The sequence below is a fragment of the Anomaloglossus baeobatrachus genome, chromosome 9 (assembly GCF_048569485.1).
Source record: "Anomaloglossus baeobatrachus isolate aAnoBae1 chromosome 9, aAnoBae1.hap1, whole genome shotgun sequence".
Taxonomy (NCBI): domain Eukaryota; kingdom Metazoa; phylum Chordata; class Amphibia; order Anura; family Aromobatidae; genus Anomaloglossus; species Anomaloglossus baeobatrachus.
In genome coordinates, this window is record NC_134361.1 from 82788405 (window position 1) to 82810249 (window position 21845).

The 21845-nt window shown below is 50.7% G+C and overlaps 1 protein-coding gene across 1 annotated transcript in view; it reads right to left on the bottom strand.

The window, feature by feature from the left end:
* Positions 1-15246: 15246 nt before the first annotated feature.
* The window catches only part of NKAP (NFKB activating protein), a 51388-nt gene continuing 44789 nt past the window's right edge, over positions 15247-21845 (bottom strand). Inside the window, exons 8-9 of the mRNA XM_075322685.1 lie at positions 16857-17006; positions 15247-15676 (exon numbers count right to left, since the gene is read on the bottom strand). Of these exons, the coding sequence (XP_075178800.1) occupies positions 15502-15676; positions 16857-17006 (325 nt within the window). The 3' untranslated portion in view covers positions 15247-15501. The remainder of the gene's footprint in view (positions 15677-16856; positions 17007-21845) is intronic.

The window sequence follows — 21845 nt, forward strand, 5'->3', positions numbered from 1 at the left end:
TATATTGAAGCTATTCTACAATTTATTCTGTATTATGGCTGCTATTTGGAACATCACTTTAATGTATGGATGACAGGAACACAGGTAAAGTAATTACAGTACATTTTTAAGTTCTGCTCTATTCATATCAGATTTTATAAACACAGTTGGCATAAATGCTAGGAAAGCTCAAAAGATCAGAAAGATTGTCCTATTTTACGTATTTTTTTTATTTATTTTTCAATCTCTTCCTGGTGTACGGAGGAGGTTTAGAACTTAAACATGCTTTATACAGGACAGGTGCTGGCAGTACTACAAGTGCATCTCAAATTAGAATATCCTCAAAAAGTTAATTTCAGTAATTCAAAACAAAAAGGAAAACACATTATATAGTCTTTACAGAGTGATCTATTTCAAGTGTTTATTTCTGTTAATGTTGATGATTATGGCTTACAGCCAATGAAAACCCAAAAGTCATCTCAGAGAATTAGAATAATCACAAAACACCTGCAAAGGCTTCCTAAGCATTTAAAATGGTCCCTTAGTCTGGTTCAGTAGGCTACACAATCACAGGGAAGACTGCTGACTTGACAGATGTCCAGAAAGCAGTCATTGACACACTCCACAAGGAGGGTAAGCAACAAAAGGTCATTGCTAAAGAAGCTAGCTGTTCACAGAGTGCTGTATCCAAGCATATTAATGGAAAGTTGAGAGGAAAGAAAAAGTGTGGTAGAAAAAGGTGCACAAGAAACTGGGATAACCACAGCCTTGATAGGAATGTTAAGAAAATGCCATTCAAAAATTTGGGGGAGATTCACAAAGAGTGGACTGCTGCTGGAGTCAGAGCTTCAAGAGCCACCACACAGAGACGTATCCAGGACATGGGCTACAACTGTCACATTCCTTGTGTCAAGCCACTCATGACGAACAGACAACGCCAGAAGCGTCTTACCTGGACCAAGGAGCAAAAAAACTGGACTGTTGCTCAGTGGTCCAAGGGGTTTTCAGATGAAAGTAAATTTTGCATTTCATTTGGAATTCAAGGTCCCAGAGTCTGGAGGAAGAGTGGAGAGGCCACAATCCAAGCTGCTTGAGGTCTAGTTTGAAGTTTCCACAATCAGTGATGGTTTGGGGAGCCATGTCATCTGCTGGTGTAGCTCCACTGTGTTTCATCAAGACCAAAGTCAGCGCAGCCATCTACCAGGAAATTTTAGAGCACTTCATGCTTCCCTCTGCCACCAAGCTTTTTGTAGATGGATATTTCATTTTCCAGTAGGACTTGGCACCTCTCCACACTGCCAAAAGTACCAATACCTGGTTTAATAACCACAGTATCACCGTACTTGATTGGCAGCAAACTCGCCTGATCTAAACCCCATAGAAAAGCTATGGAGTATTGTCAAGAGAGAGACGAGATACACCAGACCCAACAATGCAGAGGAGCTGAAGGCTGCTATCAAAGCAACTAGGTGACCATAATACCTTAACAGTGCCACAGGCTGATCGCCTCCATGCCACGCTGCATTGATACAGTAATTCATGCAAAAGGAGCCCTGACGAAGTATTGATGCATTTACTGTACAGACTTTTCAGTAGGAGCCAACATTTGACTGTAAAATCATTTTTTCATTTGGTCTTATATAATATTCTAATTTTCTGAGATGACTGTTGGGTTTTCATTGGCTGTAAGCCATAATCATCAACATTAACAAAAAAAGAGAATTTTGTTTACTTACCGTAAATTCTTTTTCTTATAGTTCCGACATGGGAGACCCAAACCATGGGTGTATAGCTTCTGCCTCCGGAGGACACACAAAGTACTACACTCAAATGTGTAGCTCCTCCCTCCGGGCTATATACACCCCCTGGATGACAATCTACCCAGTTCAGTGCAAAAGCTGAAGGAGGACATCCACCCATAAGTAGAGATAGAGTGAAACTCGGAATAACCGTAACTCTGACTACTAACAGCCGGTGAAACACACGGAACAAAAAAACTGCCAACAGGCAACAGGGAGGGTGCTGGGTCTCCCATGTCGGAACTATAAGAAAAAGAATTTACGGTAAGTAAACAAAATTCTCTTTTTCTTTATCGTTCCTTATGGGAGACCCAAACCATGGGACGTTCCAAAGCAGTCCATGGGTGGGAATAAACCAACTGAGAAGTAGGCAAAACCTAACTTCACAAATGGGCGACAGCCGCCTGAAGAATGCGTCTGCCCAAGCTCGCATCTGCCGAAGCATGAGCATGCACTTGGTAGTGCTTCGAAAAAGTGTGCAGACTGGACCACGTGGCAGCCTGACAAACCTGCTGAGCCGTAGCCTGGTGCCTGAAAGCCCAGGAGGCACCGACAGCTCTGGTCGAGTGCGCCTTAATCCCTGGCGGGGGAGGCACCTGAGAACACTGGTAGGCATCGGTGATAGCCGACCTGATCCAACGAGCTAGGGTCGGTTTAGAAGCAGCGAAACCCTTGCGCTGACCAGTGGTTAGCACAAAGAAGGGAATTTTGTTACTTACCGTAAATTCCTTTTCTTCTAGCTCCTATTGGGAGACCCAGACGATTGGGTGTATAGCACTGCCTCCGGAGGCCACACAAAGCAATTACACTAAAAAGTGTAAGGCCCCTCCCCTTCTGGCTATACACCCCCAGTGGGATCACTGGCTCACCAGTTTTAGTGCAAAAGCAAGAAGGAGGAAAGCCAATAACTGGTTTAAACAAATTCACTCCGAGTAACATCGGAGAACTGAAAACCGTTCAACATGAACAACATGTGTACCCGCAAACAAACCAAAAATCCCGAAGGACAACAGGGCGGGTGCTGGGTCTCCCAATAGGAGCTAGAAGAAAAGGAATTTACGGTAAGTAACAAAATTCCCTTCTTCTTCGGCGCTCCATTGGGAGACCCAGACGATTGGGACGTCCAAAAGCTGTCCCTGGGTGGGTAAAGAATACCTCATGTTAGAGCTGCAAGACAGCCCTCCCCTATAGGGAGGCAACTGCCGCCTGCAGGACTCTTCTACCTAGGCTGGCGTCCGCCGAAGCATAGGTATGCACCTGATAATGTTTGGTGAAAGTGTGCAGACTCGACCAGGTAGCTGCCTGGCACACCTGTTGAGCCGTAGCCTGGTGTCGCAATGCCCAGGACGCACCCACGGCTCTGGTAGAATGGGCCTTCAGCCCTGATGGAACCGGAAGCCCAGCAGAACGGTAGGCTTCAAGAATTGGTTCTTTGATCCATCGAGCCAGGGTGGCCTTAGAAGCCTGCGACCCTTTGCGCTTACCAGCGACAAGGACGAAGAGTGCATCCGAACGGCGCAAGGGCGCCGTGCGGGAAATGTAGATTCTGAGTGCTCTCACCAGATCTAACAAATGTAAATTCTTCTCATACTGATGAACTGCATGAGGACAAAACGAAGGCAAAGAGATATCCTGATTAAGATGAAAAGAGGATACCACCTTCGGGAGAAACTCCTGAATGGGGCGCAGCACTACCTTGTCCTGGTGGAAGACCAGGAAGGGAGCCTTGGATGACAGCGCTGCCAGCTCAGACACTCTCCGAAGAGATGTGATCGCTACCAGAAAAGCCACTTTCTGTGATAGTCTAGAAAGTGAAACCTCCCTCAGAGGCTCGAAGGGCGGCTTCTGGAGGGCAACTAGTACCCTGTTCAGATCCCATGGATCTAACGGCCGCTTGTACGGGGGTACGATATGGCAAACCCCCTGTAGGAACGTGCGCACCTTAGGAAGGCGTGCCAAACGCCTCTGAAAAAAGACGGATAGCGCCGAGACCTGACCTTTAAGGGAGCCGAGCGACAAACCTTTTTCTAACCCAGATTGCAGGAAAGAAAGAAAGGTAGGCAATGCAAAAGGCCAGGGAGACACTCCCTGAGCAGAGCACCAGGATAAGAATATCCTCCACGTTCTGTGGTAGATCTTAGCGGACGTGGGCTTCCTAGCCTGTCTCATGGTGGCAACGACCCCTTGGGATAATCCTGAAGACGCTAGGATCCAGGACTCAATGGCCACACAGTCAGGTTCAGGGCCGCAGAATTCCGATGGAAAAACGGCCCTTGGGACAGTAAGTCTGGTCGGTCTGGTAGTGCCCACGGTTGGTCGACCGTGAGCTGCCACAGATCCGGATACCACGCCCTCCTCGGCCAGTCTGGGGCGACGAGTATGACGCGGCTGCAATCGGATCTGATCTTGCGTAGCACTCTGGGCAAGAGTGCCAGAGGTGGAAACACATAAGGGAGCCGGAACTGCGACCAATCTTGCACTAGGGCGTCTGCCGCCAGCGCTCTTTGATCGCGAGACCGTGCCATGAAGGTTGGGACCTTGTTGTTGTGCCGGGACGCCATTAGGTCGACGTCCGGCCTTCCCCATCGGCGACAGATTTCCTGAAACACGTCTGGGTGAAGGGACCATTCCCCTGCGTCCATACCCTGGCGACTGAGGAAGTCTGCTTCCCAGTTTTCTACGCCGGGGATGTGAACTGCGGATATGGTGGAGGCCGTGGCTTCCACCCACATCAGAATCCGCCGGACTTCCTGGAAGGCTTGCCGACTGCGTGTCCCCCCTTGGTGGTTGATGTATGCCACCGCTGTGGAGTTGTCCGACTGAATTCGGATCTGCCTTCCTTCCAGCCACTGCTGGAAGGCTAGTAGGGCAAGATACACTGCTCTGATTTCCAGAACATTGATCTGAAGGGTGGACTCCTGCTGAGTCCACGTACCCTGAGCCCTGTGGTGGAGAAAAACTGCTCCCCACCCTGACAGACTCGCGTCTGTCGTGACCACCGCCCAAGACGGTGGTAGGAAGGATCTTCCCTGTGATAATGAGGTGGGAAGAAGCCACCACTGCAGAGAGTCCTTGGCCGTCTGGGAAAGGGAGACTTTCCTGTCCAGGGATGTTGACTTCCCGTCCCATTGGCGGAGAATGTCCCATTGAAGTGGGCGCAGATGAAACTGCGCAAACGGAACCGCCTCCATTGCCGCCACCATCTTCCCGAGGAAGTGCATGAGGCGTCTTAAGGAGTGCGACTGACTTTGAAGGAGAGCCTGCACCCCAGTCTGTAGAGACCGCTGCTTGTCCAGCGGAAGCTTCACTATCGCTGAGAGAGTATGAAACTCCATGCCAAGATACGTTAGTGATTGGGTCGGTGACAGATTTGACTTTGAGAAGTTGATGATCCACCCGAACGTCTGGAGAGTCTCCAGTGCAACAGTCAAGCTGAGTTGGCATGCCTCTTGAGAGGGTGCCTTGACCAGTAGATCGTCCAAGTAAGGGATCACAGAGTGTCCCTGAGAGTGCAAGACTGCTACCACTGCCGCCATGATCTTGGTGAACACCCGTGGGGCTGTCGCCAGACCAAATGGCAGAGCTACGAACTGAAGATGGTCGTCTCCTATCACGAAGCGTAGAAAGCGTTGGTGCTCTGTAGCAATCGGCACGTGGAGATAAGCATCCTTGATGTCTATTGATGCTAGGAAATCTCCTTGAGACATTGAGGCAATGACTGAGCGGAGGGATTCCATCCGGAACCGCCTGGCGTTCACATGCTTGTTGAGCAGTTTTAGGTCCAGAACAGGACGGAATGAGCCGTCCTTTTTTGGCACCACAAAGAGATTGGAGTAAAAACCTTGACCTCGTTCCTGAAGAGGAACAGGGACCACCACTCCTTCTGCTCTTAGAGAATTCACCGCCTGCAGAAGGGCATCTGCTCGGTCGGGATGTGGGGAAGTTCTGAAGAACCGAGGCGGAGGACGAGAACTGAACTCTATCCTGTACCCGTGAGACAAAATGTCTGTTACCCACCGGTCTTTGACCTGTGGCAGCCAAATGTCGCAAAAGCGGGAGAGCCTGCCACCGACCGAGGATGCGGAGGGAGGCGGCCGAAAGTCATGAGGCAGCCGCCTTGGAAGCGGTACCTCCGGTTGCTTTCTTGGGGCGTGAGTGAGCCCGCCAGGAATCTGAGCTCCTTTGCTCTTTCTGAGTCCCTTTGGACGAGGAGAATTGGGGCTTGCCCGAGCCTCGAAAGGACCGAAACTTTGACTGCCACTTCCTCTGTGGAGGTTTGCTTGATCTGGGCTGGGGTAAGGAGGAGTCCTTACCTTTGGACTGTTTAATGATTTCCGCCAATTGCTCACCAAACAGTCTGTCTCCAGATAATGGCAAGCTGGTTAAACATTTTTTAGAAGCAGAATCTGCTTTCCATTCTTTTAACCACAAGGCTCTGCGCAAAACTACAGAGTTGGCAGATGCCATCGAGGTACGGCTCGTAGAGTCCAGTACCGCATTGATAGCGTAGGTCGCAAACGCAGACATTTGTGTAGTTAGGGACGCCACTTGCGGCACTGCTGGACGTATGAGAGAGTCCACCTGTGCCAGACCAGCTGAAATAGCTTGGAGCGCCCACACGGCCGCGAATGCTGGAGCAAACGACGCGCCGATAGCTTCATAGACAGATTTCAACCAAAGGTCCATCTGTCTGTCATTGGCATCTTTAAGTGAAGCCCCATCCTCCACTGCAACTATGGATCTAGCTGCAAGCCTGGATATTGGAGGGTCCACTTTTGGACACTGGGTCCAGCGTTTGACCACGTCAGGGGGAAAAGGATAACGTGTATCCTTAAGGCGTTTAGAAAAACGCTTGTCCGGATAAGTATTGTGTTTCTGGATGGATTCTCTGAAGTCAGAGTGGTCCAGAAAAGTACTCAATTTACGCTTGGGATACAGGAAATGGAATTTCTCCTGCTGTGCAGCTGCCTCCTCTGCAGAAGGGGCTGGGGGAGAAATATCCAACAGCCTATTGATGGCCGCTATAAGGTCATTTACCATGGCGTCACCATCTGGCGTATCCAAATTGAGTGCGGCGTCAGGACAAGACTCCTGATCACCCACCTCTGAGTCATCATATAGAGACCCTTCTCGCTGAGACCCTGATCCGCGTGATGACGTGGAGGGTCTCTCCCAGCGAGCTCGCTTAGGCGGACTGGGACTGTCATCGGAGTCAGAGCCCTCAGCCTGTGATGCCTGGGACCCCCTTGAATTACGGATTAATTCCAGCTGAGGGGGGCCGGGGAACATAGACACAGCGGTGTCCATGGTCTGAGCAACTGGCCTGGACTGCAAGGTTTCCAGGATTTTTGCCATAGTCACAGACATTTTATCAGCAAAAACTGCAAATTCTGACCCCGTCACCGGGGCAGGGTTCGCAGGCGACTCTGCCTGGGCTACCACCACCATAGGCTCTGGCTGACGAAGTGCCACTGGGACTGAACATTGCACACAATGAGAGTCGTTGGAGCCTGCTGGTAGATTAGCCCCACATGCTGTACAAGCAGTGTAAGCAGCCCTTGCCTTGGCACCCTTGCGTTTTGTGGATGACATGTTGTTGTCTCCCCAGAGTAATATAGGGTATACAGCCAAGAAGCGACCAAACAGTGCAGTATATATATATATATAAATATATCTGGTACAGCGAAAAACAGTACACAAATATAACACTGTGGCACTAGTGGGGCCGCACGTATGTGCTGCTTACCACCCGCTTAGCGCGGGTGTGTGGTCGCCAGAAATCCCTAGCCTGGGTCCCCCAGAGCCTGCGTCCGTTCTCCAGCCAGACTGCATGTGTATAATGGCTGCCGGCGTCCTGGGGAGCTGCAAGCCTGGGGGCGGGCCTAGGGCGTGCACAGAGAAAAAGCGCGAAGCCTGTGTCCTACTGTGCTCAGTGAGAGGGCTGGAGCATGTAAATCGTGCTCCAGCCCTCGGCGCTGCCGATTGAACAACGTCTCTCCCCTACCCTGATTGACAGGGTGGGGGGCGTTAACGAAGCGGAGCTAGGCCGCAGAACAAACCGGGAACTAAAGTTAAAAGCGCCGCCGCCGTAAAAGCGCGGTCGGCGCGTCCCCGGCGCACTACAAGTCGCAGCTGCGCCGCCGCTCCAGGGGCGGTCGGCGCGGCGATCCACACACATAAAGTCCCCCAGTAATCTGCGGGGACTATAAGCCCAGCGCACAGCGCTACAGTCCCCGGCGCACTAGCACACCCAGCAAGTCTGGGATGTGCGTGGCCTGTCATACGGGGACACAGAGTACCTTAATGTTGCAGGGCCTTGTCCCTGAACGGCACTCCCGCTCCACATCCAGCGGGTTCTATGGGTCTGTGGATGGAGCCCGGCCTCAGGGCTTGGTGGCCGGTAAGATCCCACTTCCTCAGAGCCCCACAGGGGGATGGGGAAGGAAAACAGCATGTGGGCTCCAGCCTCCGTACCCGCAATGGGTACCTCAACCTTACAAACCACAAGTGGGGTAAGAAGGGAGCATGCTGGGGGCCCCATATGGGCCCTCTTTTCTTCCATCCGATATAGTCAGCAGCTACTGCTGACTAAACAGTGGAGCTATGCGTGGATGTCTGACCTCCTTCGCACAAAGCAGAAAACTGGTGAGCCAGTGATCCCACTGGGGGTGTATAGCCAGAAGGGGAGGGGCCTTACACTTTTTAGTGTAATTGCTTTGTGTGGCCTCCGGAGGCAGTGCTATACACCCAATCGTCTGGGTCTCCCAATGGAGCGCCGAAGAAAAGTGAGGTGCACCGCCTAAAAACGGCGGTGCGTGACACATAGATTCGGAGCGCTCGCACCAAATCCAAGGTATGCAACGCCTTTTCAAAGCGATGCACAGGGGCCGGACAAAGAGAAGGCAATGAAATGTCCTGGTTAAGGTGGAAAGGAGACACCACCTTAGGGAGAAAGTCCGGAGACGGACGAAGAACCACCTTGTCTTGGTGAAACACCAAAAAGGGGGATTCCGAAGAGAGCGCAGCCAAATCAGAAACTCTCCTGAGAGACGTTATGGCTACTAGAAAAACAACTTTCTGTGAAAGTCGAAACAAGGGAACCTCCCTGAGAGGCTCAAAGGGGGGGTTTCTGTAAGGCCGTGAGGACCAGATTAAGGTCCCAGGGATCCAAGGGCCGCCGGTAAGGAGGAATGATGTGAGATGCGCCCTGCATGAAAGTGCGCACCTGAGCCAGTCGGGCGATACGCCGCTGGAACAATACCGACAGAGCCGACACCTGTCCCTTGAGGGAATTGAGGGACAGCCCTAGCTGTAGACCGGACTGTAGAAAAGACAGGATGGTCGGCAAGGAGAACGGCCAAGGAGCATGGCCGGAAGAACGACACCAGGACAGGAAAATCCTCCAAGTCCTGTGGTAAATCTTGGCCGAGGAAGACTTCCGAGCCTGAGTCATGGTGGAGATGACCTCAGAGGGAATGCCTGAAGCCGTTAGGATCCAGGACTCAAGAGCCACGCCGTCAATCTGAGAGCCGCAGAATTCTGGCGGAAGAACGGACCTTGAGAGAGAAGGTCTGGGCGGTCCGGGAGATGCCACGGCACCTCTACGGACAGACGGAGCAGGTCTGGGTACCAAGCTCGCCTGGGCCAGTCCGGAGCAATGAGAATGACGGCCCTCCATTCTGATCTTGCGCAGAACCCTGGGCAAGAGCGCTAGAGGGGGAAACACATAGGCCAGACGGAACTGAGACCAATCTTGAACCAGTGCGTCTGCTGCGAAGGCTTGAGGATCGTGGGAGCGAGCCACGTAAACCGGAACCTTGTTGTTGTGCCGGGATGCCATTAGGTCCACTTCCGGAGTGCCCCACTTGCGGCAGATTGATCTGAACACTGACGGGTGCAGGGCCCACTCGCCTCTGTCCACGGTTTGACAGCTGAGGTAGTCGGCCTCGCAGTTTTCCACGCCTGGGATGTGGACTGCAGACATGGTGGACTTGGAGTCCTCCGTCCACTGGAGGATTCGTTGAACCTCCAACATCGCCAGACGGCTGTGAGTCCCGCCCTGGTGATTGATGTAGGCAACCGCTGTCGCGTTGTCCGACTGAACTCGAATGTGCTTGCCCGCCAACAGGTGGTGAAAGGCTAGGAGAGCTAGAAACACAGCTCTGATCTCCAGCACATTGATCGAGAGGGCTGATTCGGACGGAGTCCAAGTGCCCTGTGCTCGGTGATGGAGAAAAACTGCTCCCCAACCGGAGAGGCTGGCATCCGTGGTGAGGATCACCCAGGACGGCGTCAGGAAAGAGCGTCCCTGAGACAGAGAGAGGGGCCGAAGCCACCACTGAAGGGAGCTCCTGGTCTGTGACGACAGAGCCACCTGCCTGTGCAAGGAAGAGATCCGCTTGTCCCAACAGCGGAGAATGTCCAGCTGCAGGGGACGCAGATGGAACTGAGCAAAGGGGACCGCTTCCATGGACGCCACCATCTGACCCAGCACCTGCATGAGGTGTCTGATGGAATGACGGCGGTGCCTCAGCAGAGAGCGCACCGCCAGACGAAGGGACTGCTGTTTGACTAAGGGCAACTTGACAAGTGCCGGCAGAGTCTCGAATTGCATCCCTAGGTACAAAAGCACCTGGGTCGGGGTCAGAGTGGACTTGGGCAGGTTGACAAGCCACCCGAACTGAACTAGCGTGGCGAGAGTGAGAGAGACACTCCGCTGGCAGTCTGCACTGGATGAGGCCTTGACTAGAAGGTCGTCCAGGTAAGGAATCACTGCCAACCCCTGGAGGTGCAGAACCGCAACCACTGCTGCCATGACCTTGGTAAATACTCGAGGAGCCGTGGCTAAGCCGAAGGGGAGAGCCACGAATTGGAAATGTTCCTCTCCGATCGCAAAGCGTAGCCAACGCTGGTGTGAAACCGCAATAGGCACATGCAGATAGGCATCTCTGATGTCGATGGATGCCAGAAAATCTCCTTGGGTCATTGAGGCAATGACCGATCTCAGAGATTCCATGCGAAAGTGCCGCACCTGAACATGCTTGTTGAGAAGCTTGAGATCCAGGATGGGTCGGAAGGAACCGTCCTTTTTGGGGACTAGAAAGAGGTTTGAGTAGAAACCGCTGAACCGTTCCCGGGCGGGAACCGGAACAATTACACCGTTGGCCTGCAGGGATGCCACGGCCTGAGAAAAGGCGGCGGCTTTGGAGCAGGGGGGGGGTGGACAGAAAAAAATCTGTTTGGCGGGCTGGAAGCAAATTCTATCCTGTAGCCGTGGGAGATGATATCCCGCACCCACTGATCGGAGACGTATTGCAACCACACGTCGCCAAAGTGGGAGAGCCTGCCATCGACCAAGGACGTTGCTGGCGCGGCCGGATAGTCACGAGAAGGCCGCCTTAGTGGCAGCGGCTCCTCCGGTCTTTTGAGGACGCGGCTTCGCGCGCCAGTTGGATTTACGATCCTTGGCTGCGGTAGTGGACGAGGCCGAGGGCTTAGAGGATGACCAGTTAGAGGAACGAAAGGAACGAAACCTCGATTGGTTCCTGCCCTGGACAGGTTTCTTGGCTTTAGCTTGTGGCAAGGAAGTACTCTTCCCGCCAGTAGCTTCCTTAATTATGTCATCCAGCTGTTCCCCAAACAGCTGGGACCCAGTAAAAGGGAGACTCGCAAGGTACTTCTTAGAGGAAGCGTCTGCTTTCCACTCTCGAAGCCACAAGATCCTTCGGATCGCGAGGGAGTTAGCGGAGGCCACCGCCGTGCGGTGAGAAGCCTCCAGGATGGCAGACATGGCGTAGGATGCAAAAGCCGAAGCTTGAGAAGTTAAGGCATCCGTCTCAGGAATAGAGTCCCTGGAGAGGGAATGAATCTCCGCCAGAGAGGCAGAGATTGCCTTAAGAGCCCACACTGCCGCAAAAGACGGAGAGAACGAGGCTCCTGCCGCCTCATATACAGACTTGGCCAGAAGGTCAACCTGGCGGTCAGTGGGATCCTTAAGAGAAGTGCCATCAGCCACAGCTACGACTGTGCGGGCTGAGATCCTGGACACCGGAGGGTCTACCTTTGGGGACTGGGCCCAGTCCTTAACCACCTCCGGTGGAAAAGGAAAACGGTCATCTGAACTACGCTTCGGAAAACGTTTGTCAGGACAGGCTCTGGGCTTGTTAACAGTGGTGTGAAAGCTGGAGTGGTTAAAAAACATACTCCTAGGTTTCTTAGGAGAGGTAAACTGGTGTACCTCTATCAGAGAGGGTTGTTCCTCTGACTCTTGTGGGTTGAGGTTCAGTACGGAGTTAATGGACGCAATCAAGTCACTAACATCCGCATCACCCTCAGACAAGTCAATGGGGTACATAGAGGCAGCGTCTGAGCCCACAGTAAACGAATCCTCCTCGCCTTGCACCTCGGCTTGTGAATCAGAGCCGTGGGACGAGGAAGGAGAAGGTTCCCTGCGTCTCCGTTTAGGGGGACGGGGTCCTAGGACATGCTCTGAGGGCTCTGCAGAGCTCGGAGCCGCAGAGACACCCTGAGAGGGGGGCTGATGCATAGACAGCAGTGTCCGGGACAGCTGCCCCATGGAGTCGGCAAAAGACTTGGAAATAGCTTGTGAAAAGGAAGCTACCCAAGCCGGGATTTCAGCCACCGGGGCCGGAGCAGCCGGAGGAACCCCTGAGAAGGCTCCAGGCTGAGACACAAACATGTTAGCACAGGCATCACAATGTGGGTATGTGCTTGGCTCTGGCAGAATGAGCTTACACGCAGTGCATATAGCGTACATGTTTGCAGCCTTGCTCCTAGTGACAGACATGCTGCTGAGGTGGAAGCTCTGCAGCCAGAATACACTCCTGTAGAATGCCTGAGAGTGTAATAAAAGTCCACAACCGAAGGTTGTGGCTTACCAGCCCGCTCTCTCTGTGTGCCCTCCGGATTCCACCGCTCAAAGACCCTGTGAAGCGTCAGACTTCCTGACAGTATGCAGCTGCAGCATCCAGCGCCTTCCAGTGCAAGAACGCTGAGAAAATGGCGCTGGGAGAAGGAGGGGGGGCGTGTATAAGCCCAAGAGCGGGAAAAACGGAGGGCAGAGAGATACAGGGAGAGAAACAGGGGAGGGAACATCTCCCCAGAGAGGAGTGCCCTCCCCTCTGCTGGTCGGGCGGTGGGCGGCGCTGTATGCAAAACATGCAGAGAAGCCGAAACCGAAACTAGGCCCAAACTGAAGCCGGGGCCTAGATTTTAAAATGCGGCCGACGAGCAGGCACCTTCGGCGCGGTTCTCAGGGAAAACCCCCAGAACCGGCCGGAATTAACAGTAACGCTAAAGCACATACTGTCCCCCAAATAAAAGTACCAGGGAACCCTGAAAAAACGTCTCAATACTTCGCTTTTGAGACGCAGGGCCATGTCCCCGAGTGGGGGTTAACTCTCCTTCCAGCAGGGAACAGACAGGGCTGCGGATGGAGACCGGCCTTCTGCAAGCAGAGAGGACCGTGGAGGCTCCCACTTCAAACAGAGCCTCGACAGAGGATGCGAAGGAGCGCGGCATGTGAAGGCTCCAGCCTTATAAAGTCAACCTTAACAGCTCCCGACAGAGTGGGATGTGAAGGGACATGCCGGGAGTCCAGACTGGACCCGCTTTTCTTCCAAATCTTTAAAATTAAAATAAAAAAATATCAGAGAATGCAAGTGTGTGATCCTCCTGAAACACAAAGCATTGAACTGGGTAGATTGTCATCCAGGGGGTGTATATAGCCCGGAGGGAGGAGCTACACGTTTGAGTGTAGTACTTTGTGTGTCCTCCGGAGGCAGAAGCTATACACCCATGGTTTGGGTCTCCCATAAGGAACGATAAAGAAATAAACACTTGAAAGAGATCACTGTGTGTAATTACTCTATATAATATACTGTATGTTTCCCTTTTAGTATTGAATTACTGAAATAAATTAACTTTTTGATGATATTCTAATTTATTGAGATGCACTTGTACATAGCAGCATTATCTGCCTCAGGGCACATAGTAATGGTGACACCAGACATTGCATCATCCATCTTAGGCATATCATCCTGCAGCACCACTTCATCAGTCCCAGTCTGTGACCCACAAGCACTAGGCAGGGAGCACAATTCTCTTAACCCTAGCTCCAGGCGCGCTGCGATACCAGGGTTCTCACAATGCTCTGTGTCTGCAGTAAGCAGAATAACTAATACCGGAGGAGCTGTAACTGCGTGCATCCCGTTACATACCAGGCCAGGCCACACAGCTCCTTTTATTGACCAAATTTGAAATGCGCTTGAACATTTTTTTGTTCAGCAATGGAGTCTTGTGTGGTGAGTGTGCATAGAGGTCTTGGAGATTGAGTGCATTACTTATTGTTTTCTGTGAAACAATTGTACCTGCTGATTCCAGATGTTTCTGTAGCTCTCCACAGGTGGCTCTTGGACGACTCTTCTAATAATTTTTTTCACTCACCTGTCTGAACTTTTGAGGGAAACACCTGGTTGTTGCCAGTTTATGGTGAAATTATATTCTATCCACTTTCAGTTTATGGCTCCAACAGTGCTCACTGGAACAGTCAGTAGTTTGGGAATTTTTCTATTACCAAAGCCATCAATATGTTTTGCAACAATAAGGTTGCGAAGGTCTTGAGACAGATCACTGGTTTTACCAATCATGAGAGGTTTCTTGTGTGGCACCTTTTAAAAGGCCATCGGTTGAACCAGCTGATATTTTTCACTAAGCGTCAGGATTGTTTTCTTATTACTGGTAGATTTCCGCTGGTTTCATGACTTTCCATGGCTTTTTGCACCTCTTTTTCTTCAGGTGTTAATTACTTTTTCCCTGCGTGATTTCTCATTATTATACATAAATTTAATTTATGGATATCTATGGTTTGATTTCCTTGCCTGTGTTTATTGGATGGTTTGTTACAGACATTTGTTAAGAAATTCATGTCAATAGCACCTTCAGAAACACTGTATATTTACTTCTAAAATTGGTGACATGTTTAATACTTACTACACCTTAGCTACAACGGGTGAAATATGGACAGAGCCATAACTGTGCAGCAAGTAATTATTAATCAGAAGGTAATTTCAATTGAAGGGGGTTGTCCACTTTATGTGCACTATAACAGTTGTTGGGACATGATTTGTGGCTACTGTTGAGCGGACCCGGATCGGCAAAATCCGGATCCGCACGGTTTGAGCGGCAGATCCGAGTCCGACCCTGACGCGGGATTCCGGGTGCACGATCCGGATCCGTCCCGTCCCCCCCCCCCCCCCTCTCGTCCCCGGATTCCACTCCCCATTGACATATATGGGGCCGAACTCCGGATCGGATCCTGACTTCTTTCTCAACCCGCCGGACCCGGATTTTTCACTATCCGCTCAACTCTATTCGTGGCACTTCCTAATGAATAAGTATTAAAGGTTCTCAATTTATTTTTTTTCTAAAAGATCTTTCACAATCTCAAATATTGGCTCATGAAATTTTTTTGCAGTTTTTTTTTTAATAAGTTATTGAAAAACATAACAGACTGGGTTCCCATATTAAACCTGAACAAAAAGCTAGTAGAAAGAAGAATGTATGACTGTCAATCTTGTATATACAAAAGGATTTAAGAAGTTCTTATTGGAAAACAAAACAAAAGCTCCACCGGATTTTTTCAATAAGTTCAGAAATAGACTCCAGGTAAAATAATATCCTGTATAAGTTGTGCGCACTGGTCTTATTTGTCCTCCTTTCCCTTGGTTTTCCTGTAAACCATCTCCCTGAAACTTGACAAGATCTTGTTTTCTCTCTTGCGTCTCTCTTCTTGGTTGAAGGAAGCCAGGGCCCTCTTCTCATCTGCACTGTAAATCTGGTTCTCCTTACGCAGACGGACAGCCTCCATACGGCGATGCCTTAAAAAGAAATGCAGTGATGAATCAGTTCAGAACAATTAAAAATGTAAACAAAAAATAAAAAAAAAATTACAGTTCTAAAGTTTTCTTAAAGCACTAGGAGTAGTGCTTTAAATCTAAGCCCTCTGCCCCCTTTCATACACTTACATTCCAGCGGCTTCCCCTTTTACTGATGCTGCCCCAATCCTGATGCGCCATCTTTTAAGGGAACGCTCACACAAGCGTGAAAAAACGGACGAGTGCAATGCGAGAAAATCTGGCATTGCACTCTGACCAATGCTAGTCAATGAGGCAGAGCAGTTGGTCACCTTTTCTCACAACCAGATTCTGGATGCGAGAAAAGTCGCAACATGCTGCCATTTTCTGCGAGAGCCGCATCACTCGCACCCATTCAAGTGAATGGGTGCGAGAGAAACATCAGACTGCAACCGGATGGTATCCCAGTGCAGTGCGATATACGCATAGACTGACAATGGAGGAGATGGGGAAGGGGGGGGGGGGATTAACACCTCCCTCTCCTTAGCTGCGCCCGCCCTCAGCTTTACAGCTGTGACCCGATTGCAAGATTGGGTCAGTCGCATGACACTCGGCTCACGCTCGGAGCAGATCCTGAGCCATGGAAAATGCTGGCCTGGTGCTTTAAAAAAAAAAAAAAAAAAAAAAAGGAAAAACTATTCAAGAATCAGCACCAGATGGAGGAGCTACTCAGCATAAAGGGGTATTCCCATCTCCAAGATCCTATCCCAATATGTAGTAGGCGTAATAATAATATTATTAATATGCCTACGTAAATACCTCTAGTTAGAAATTTAGTATAGTTCTACTGATATAGTCGTGTTGGTTACCTCATCATCAGGGCATTGCAGAACCTTAGGTATACAAGTTTAATGACCACGATTAACGAATTGTGAATATATGTGTGGTCGTAATCATGGATATTTAAGGTCCTGCAATGCCCTGAACAAGAGGTAAGTGACATTGATAATAGCAGCAGTATAATCACACACTGATATACTGCTAGATTTCCTGGCATGTAAAAAATAGGGTCAATGCTTATGGCATTTGACATAAAATTAACACCTAATAGTTAAAACACAAAACTAGATGCCTATAATGTCACAGTAAAATCATCAATAGTCAAACTTCTCCCAAACTTTACAGGGTCAATAGAAATACATACCTGCTACCACTCATTACATAGCCTGACTTCTCAAAAGAGGCAATTTCATCACTTGTTAGGCCAATTTCACCTCTCCTGGGGATACGCTTACCGGCCTTCACATATTCTGCCATGGCTGCACCTTCACCGGGTAGCAAAGCGTGACCATAACTGTTAAAAAAAAATAAAAAAATATAATAATAATAATAATAATAATAATAATAATAATAATAATAATATGAATACACTGGAGACCAAATCGAGCATGACTATTTTCACATTAATAATAGTTAGCTTTTTTTTTTTGTATGTTTAGCATGAGAAGATCTAGCAGCATTGGGATATGCAGAACTTGTGTTTCAGAGGCGGACAGAAATCTATACGGAAATAATGTCAGTAAATCTTGGGCTCCCACCTCGTAATCACTCAGCAGGGTGTCAGACAGTTCCAGAAAGTAGGTTAAAAAAAATACAAAAAAACCCCCACAAAAATACACCAAAACACACATTTAGACATGCATAAGCAAAAAGAAGGAAATTATTTTTACTAGTCTTTCATGTAACAACCATAACAAAAAAAGTTATTCAAACTTCAACTGAGGGTATGCCTGCTGAGATTTTCAAGAAGACGACGACACTTCAGGAAACACTAGCATTTTGTTTCCCGCAAAGCATATTTTCTACATTCTTATTGTAGTTCTCTCAGCGCTTTTCTGACCTCTGTTTTTTAACTCCATTCAACAATGAAAAGAAGGGAATTTTGTTTACTTACCGTAAATTCCTTTTCTTCTAGCTCCAATTGGGAGACCCAGACAATTGGGTGTATAGCTATGCCTCCGGAGGCCACACAAAGCACTACACTAAAAGTGTAAAGCCCCTCCCCTTCTGCCTATACACCCCCCGTGCTCACTGGCTCCTCAGTTTTGGTGCAAAAGCAAGAAGGAGGAAAAAATTATAATTGGTTTAAAGTAACTTCAATCCGAAGGAATATCGGAGAACTGAAACCATTCAACATGAACAACATGTGTACACAAAAAACAGGGGCGGGTGCTGGGTCTCCGAATTGGAGCTAGAAGAAAAGGAATTTACGGTAAGTAAACAAAATTCCCTTCTTTGTCGCTCCATTGGGAGACCCAGACAATTGGGACGTCCAAAAGCAGTCCCTGGGTGGGTAAATAATACCTCCTAATAGAGCCGTAACCGGCTCCGTCCTACAGGTGGGCAACCGCCGCCTGAAGGACTCGCCTACCTAGGCTGGCATCTGCCGAAGCATAGGTATGCACCTGATAGTGTTTCGTGAAAGTGTGCAGGCTCGACCAGGTAGCCGCCTGACACACCTGCTGAGCCGTAGCCTGGTGCCGCAAAGCCCAGGACGCACCCACGGCTCTGGTAGAATGGGCTTTCAGCCCTGAGGGAACCGGAAGCCCAGAAGATCGGTAAGCTTCAAGAATAGGTTCCTTGATCCACCGAGCCAGGGTTGATTTGGAAGCCTGTGACCCTTTACGCTGGCCAGCGACAAGGACAAAGAGTGCATCCGAGCGGCGCAGGGGCGCCGTACGAGAAATGTAGAATCTGAGTGCTCTCACCAGATCTAACAAGTGCAAATCCTTTTCACATTGGTGAACTGGATGAGGACAAAAAGAGGGTAAGGAGATATCCTGATTGAGATGAAAGGGGGATACCACCTTAGGGAGAAATTCCGGAACCGGACGCAGCACCACCTTGTCCTGGTGAAACACCAGGAAGGGGGCTTTGCATGACAGCGCTGCTAGCTCAGACACTCTCCGAAGCGAAGTGACTGCTACTAGGAAAACCACTTTCTGCGAAAGGCGTGAGAGAGAGATATCCCTCATTGGCTCGAACGGTGGTTTCTGAAGAACCATCAGCACCCTGTTCAGATCCCAGGGTTCTAACGGACGCTTGTAAGGAGGTACGATGTGACAAACCCCCTGCAGGAACGTGCGAACCTGTGGAAGTCTGGCTAGGCGCTTCTGAAAAAAGACAGAGAGCGCAGAGACTTGTCCCTTAAGGGAGCCTAGTGACAAACCCTTTTCTAATCCGGATTGAAGGAAGGACAGAAAAGTGGGCAAGGTAAACGGCCAGGGAGAGAAACCCTGAGCAGAGCACCACGACAGGAATATTTTCCACGTCCTGTGGTAGATCTTAGCGGACGTTGGTTTCCTAGCCTGTCTCATGGTGGCAATGACCTCTTGAGATAATCCTGAAGACGCTAGGATCCAGGACTCAATGGCCACACAGTCAGGTTCAGGGCCGCAGAATTCAGATGGAAAAACGACCCTTGAGACAGCAAGTCTGGTCGGTCTGGTAGTACCCACGGTTGGCCGACCGTGAGATGCCACAGATCCGGGTACCACGACCTCCTCGGCCAGTCTGGAGCGACGAGGATGGCGCGGCGGCAGTCAGCCCTGATCTTGCGTAACACTCTGGGCAACAGTGCCAGAGGAGGAAACACATAAGGGAGTTGAAACTGCGACCAATCCTGAACTAAGGCGTCTGCCGCCAGAGCTCTGTGATCTTGAGACCGTGCCATGAACGTCGGGACCTTGTTGTTGTGCCGAGACGCCATTAGGTCGACATCCGGCATGCCCCAGCGGCAACAGATCTCCTGAAACACGTCCGGGTGAAGGGACCATTCCCCTGCATCCATGCCCTGGCGACTGAGAAAGTCTGCTTCCCAGTTTTCTACGCCCGGGATGTGAACTGCGGATATGGTCGAGGCTGTGGCTTCCACCCACAGCAGAATCCGCCGAACTTCCTGGAAGGCTTGCCGACTGCGTGTCCCGCCTTGGTGGTTGATGTATGCCACCGCTGTGGAGTTGTCCGACTGAATTCGGATCTGTTTGCCTTCCAGCCACGGCTGGAACGCTTTTACACTGCCCTTATCTCCAGAACATTGATCTGAAGGGAGGACTCTGTCTGAGTCCAAGTCCCCTGAGCCCTGTGGTGGAGAAAGACCGCTCCCCACCCTGACAGGCTCGCGTCCGTCGTGACCACAGCCCAGGATGGGGGCAGGAAGGATTTCCCCTCCGACAGAGAAGTGGGAAGAAGCCACCACTGAAGGGAAGCTTTGGCTGCCCGAGAAAGGGAGACGTTCCTGTCGAGGGACGTCGACTTCCTGTCCCATTTGCGGAGAATGTCCCATTGAAGTGGGCACAGATGAAACTGCGCAAAAGGAACTGCCTCCATTGCTGCCACCATCTTTCCTAGGAAGTGCATGAGGCGCCTCAGGGAGTGTGACTGACCATGAAGGAGAGATTGCACCCCTGTCTGTAGTGAATGCTGTTTGTTCAGCGGAAGCTTCACTATCGCTGAGAGAGTATGAAACTCCATGCCAAGATATGTCAGTGATTGGGCCGGTGTCAGATTTGACTTTGTGAAATTGATGATCCACCCGAAACTCTGGAGAGTTTCCAGAGCAATGTTCAGGCTGTGTTGGCATGCCCCTTGAGAGGGTGCCTTGACAAGTAGATCGTCTAAGTAAGGGATCACCGAGTGTCCCTGAGAGTGTAGGATTGCCACCACTGTTGCCATGACCTTGGTGAAGACCCGTGGGGCTGTTGCCAGGCCAAAAGGTAGTGCCACGAACTGAAGGTGTTCGTCCCCTATGGCGAAGCGCAGGAAGCGCTGATGCTCTGGTGCAATCGGTACGTGGAGATAAGCATCTTTGATGTCTATTGATGCCAGGAAATCTCCTTGGGACATTGAGGCGATGACGGAGCGGAGCGATTCCATCCGGAACCGCCTGGTTTTCACATGCTTGTTGAGCAGCTTTAGGTCCAGAACGGGACGGAAGGATCCGTCCTTTTTTGGCACCACGAACAAGTTGGAGTAAAAACCGTGACCCCGTTGCTGAAGAGGAACCGGGATCACCAATCCTTCCTCCTTCAGGGTGCCCACCGCCTGCATAAGAGCCTCGGCTCTGTCGGGGGGTGGAGATGTTCTGAAGAAACGAGTCGGAGGACGAGAGTTGAACTCTATCCTGTAACCGTGAGATAGAATGTCTCTCACCCATCGGTCTTTTACTTGTGGCCGCCAGGCGTCGCAAAAGCGGGAGAGCCTGCCACCGACCGAGGATGCGGTTTGAGGAGGCCGAAAGTCATGAGGAGGCCGCTTTGGGAGCGGTTCCTCCGGCGGTCTTCTTAGGACGTGACTTAGACCGCCATGCATCGGAGTTCCTCTGATCTTTATGAGGCCTTTTGGACGAGGAAAATTGAGATCTGCCCGCGGTCCGAAAGGACCGAAACCTCGATTGTACCTTCCATGGTTGAGGTCTGTTTGGTTTGGACTGGGGTAAGGATGAATCCTTTCCCTTGGATTGTTTAATGATTTCATCCAATCGCTCACCAAACAAGCGGTCGCCAGCCAATGGCAAACCGGTTAAGAACTTTTTGGAAGCAGAGTCTGCCTTCCATTCACGTAGCCACATGGCCCTGCGGAGTACCACCGAGTTGGCGGATGCCACCGCCGTACGGCTCGCAGAGTCCAGGATAGCATTAATGGCGTAGGACGCAAACGCCGACGCCTGATTGGTTAAGGACACCACTTGCGGGGCAGATGTACGTGTTACTGCATTAATCTGCGCCTGACAAGCTGAGATAGCTTGGAGTGCCCATACGGCAGCGAATGCTGGGGCAAAAGACGCGCCTATAGCTTCATAGATGGATTTCAACCATAGTTCCATCTGTCTGTCAGTGGCATCTTTGAGTGAAGCCCCATCTTCCACTGCAACTATGGATCTAGCCGCCAGTGTCCGGCGCACTAACACACCCAGCAGTGCTGGAAAGTGTCTGGCACAGGCGCTGCATGTCCGGCGCACTAACACACCCAGCCGTGCTGGAAAGTGTCTGGCACAAGCGCTCCATGTCCGGCGCACTAACACACCCAGCAGTGCTGTAATGTGTCTGGCACCAGCGCTCCATGCGCGGTCTCCACGGGGACACAGAGTACCTCATAGTAGCAGGGCCTTGTCCCTGACGATACTCAGCTCCTA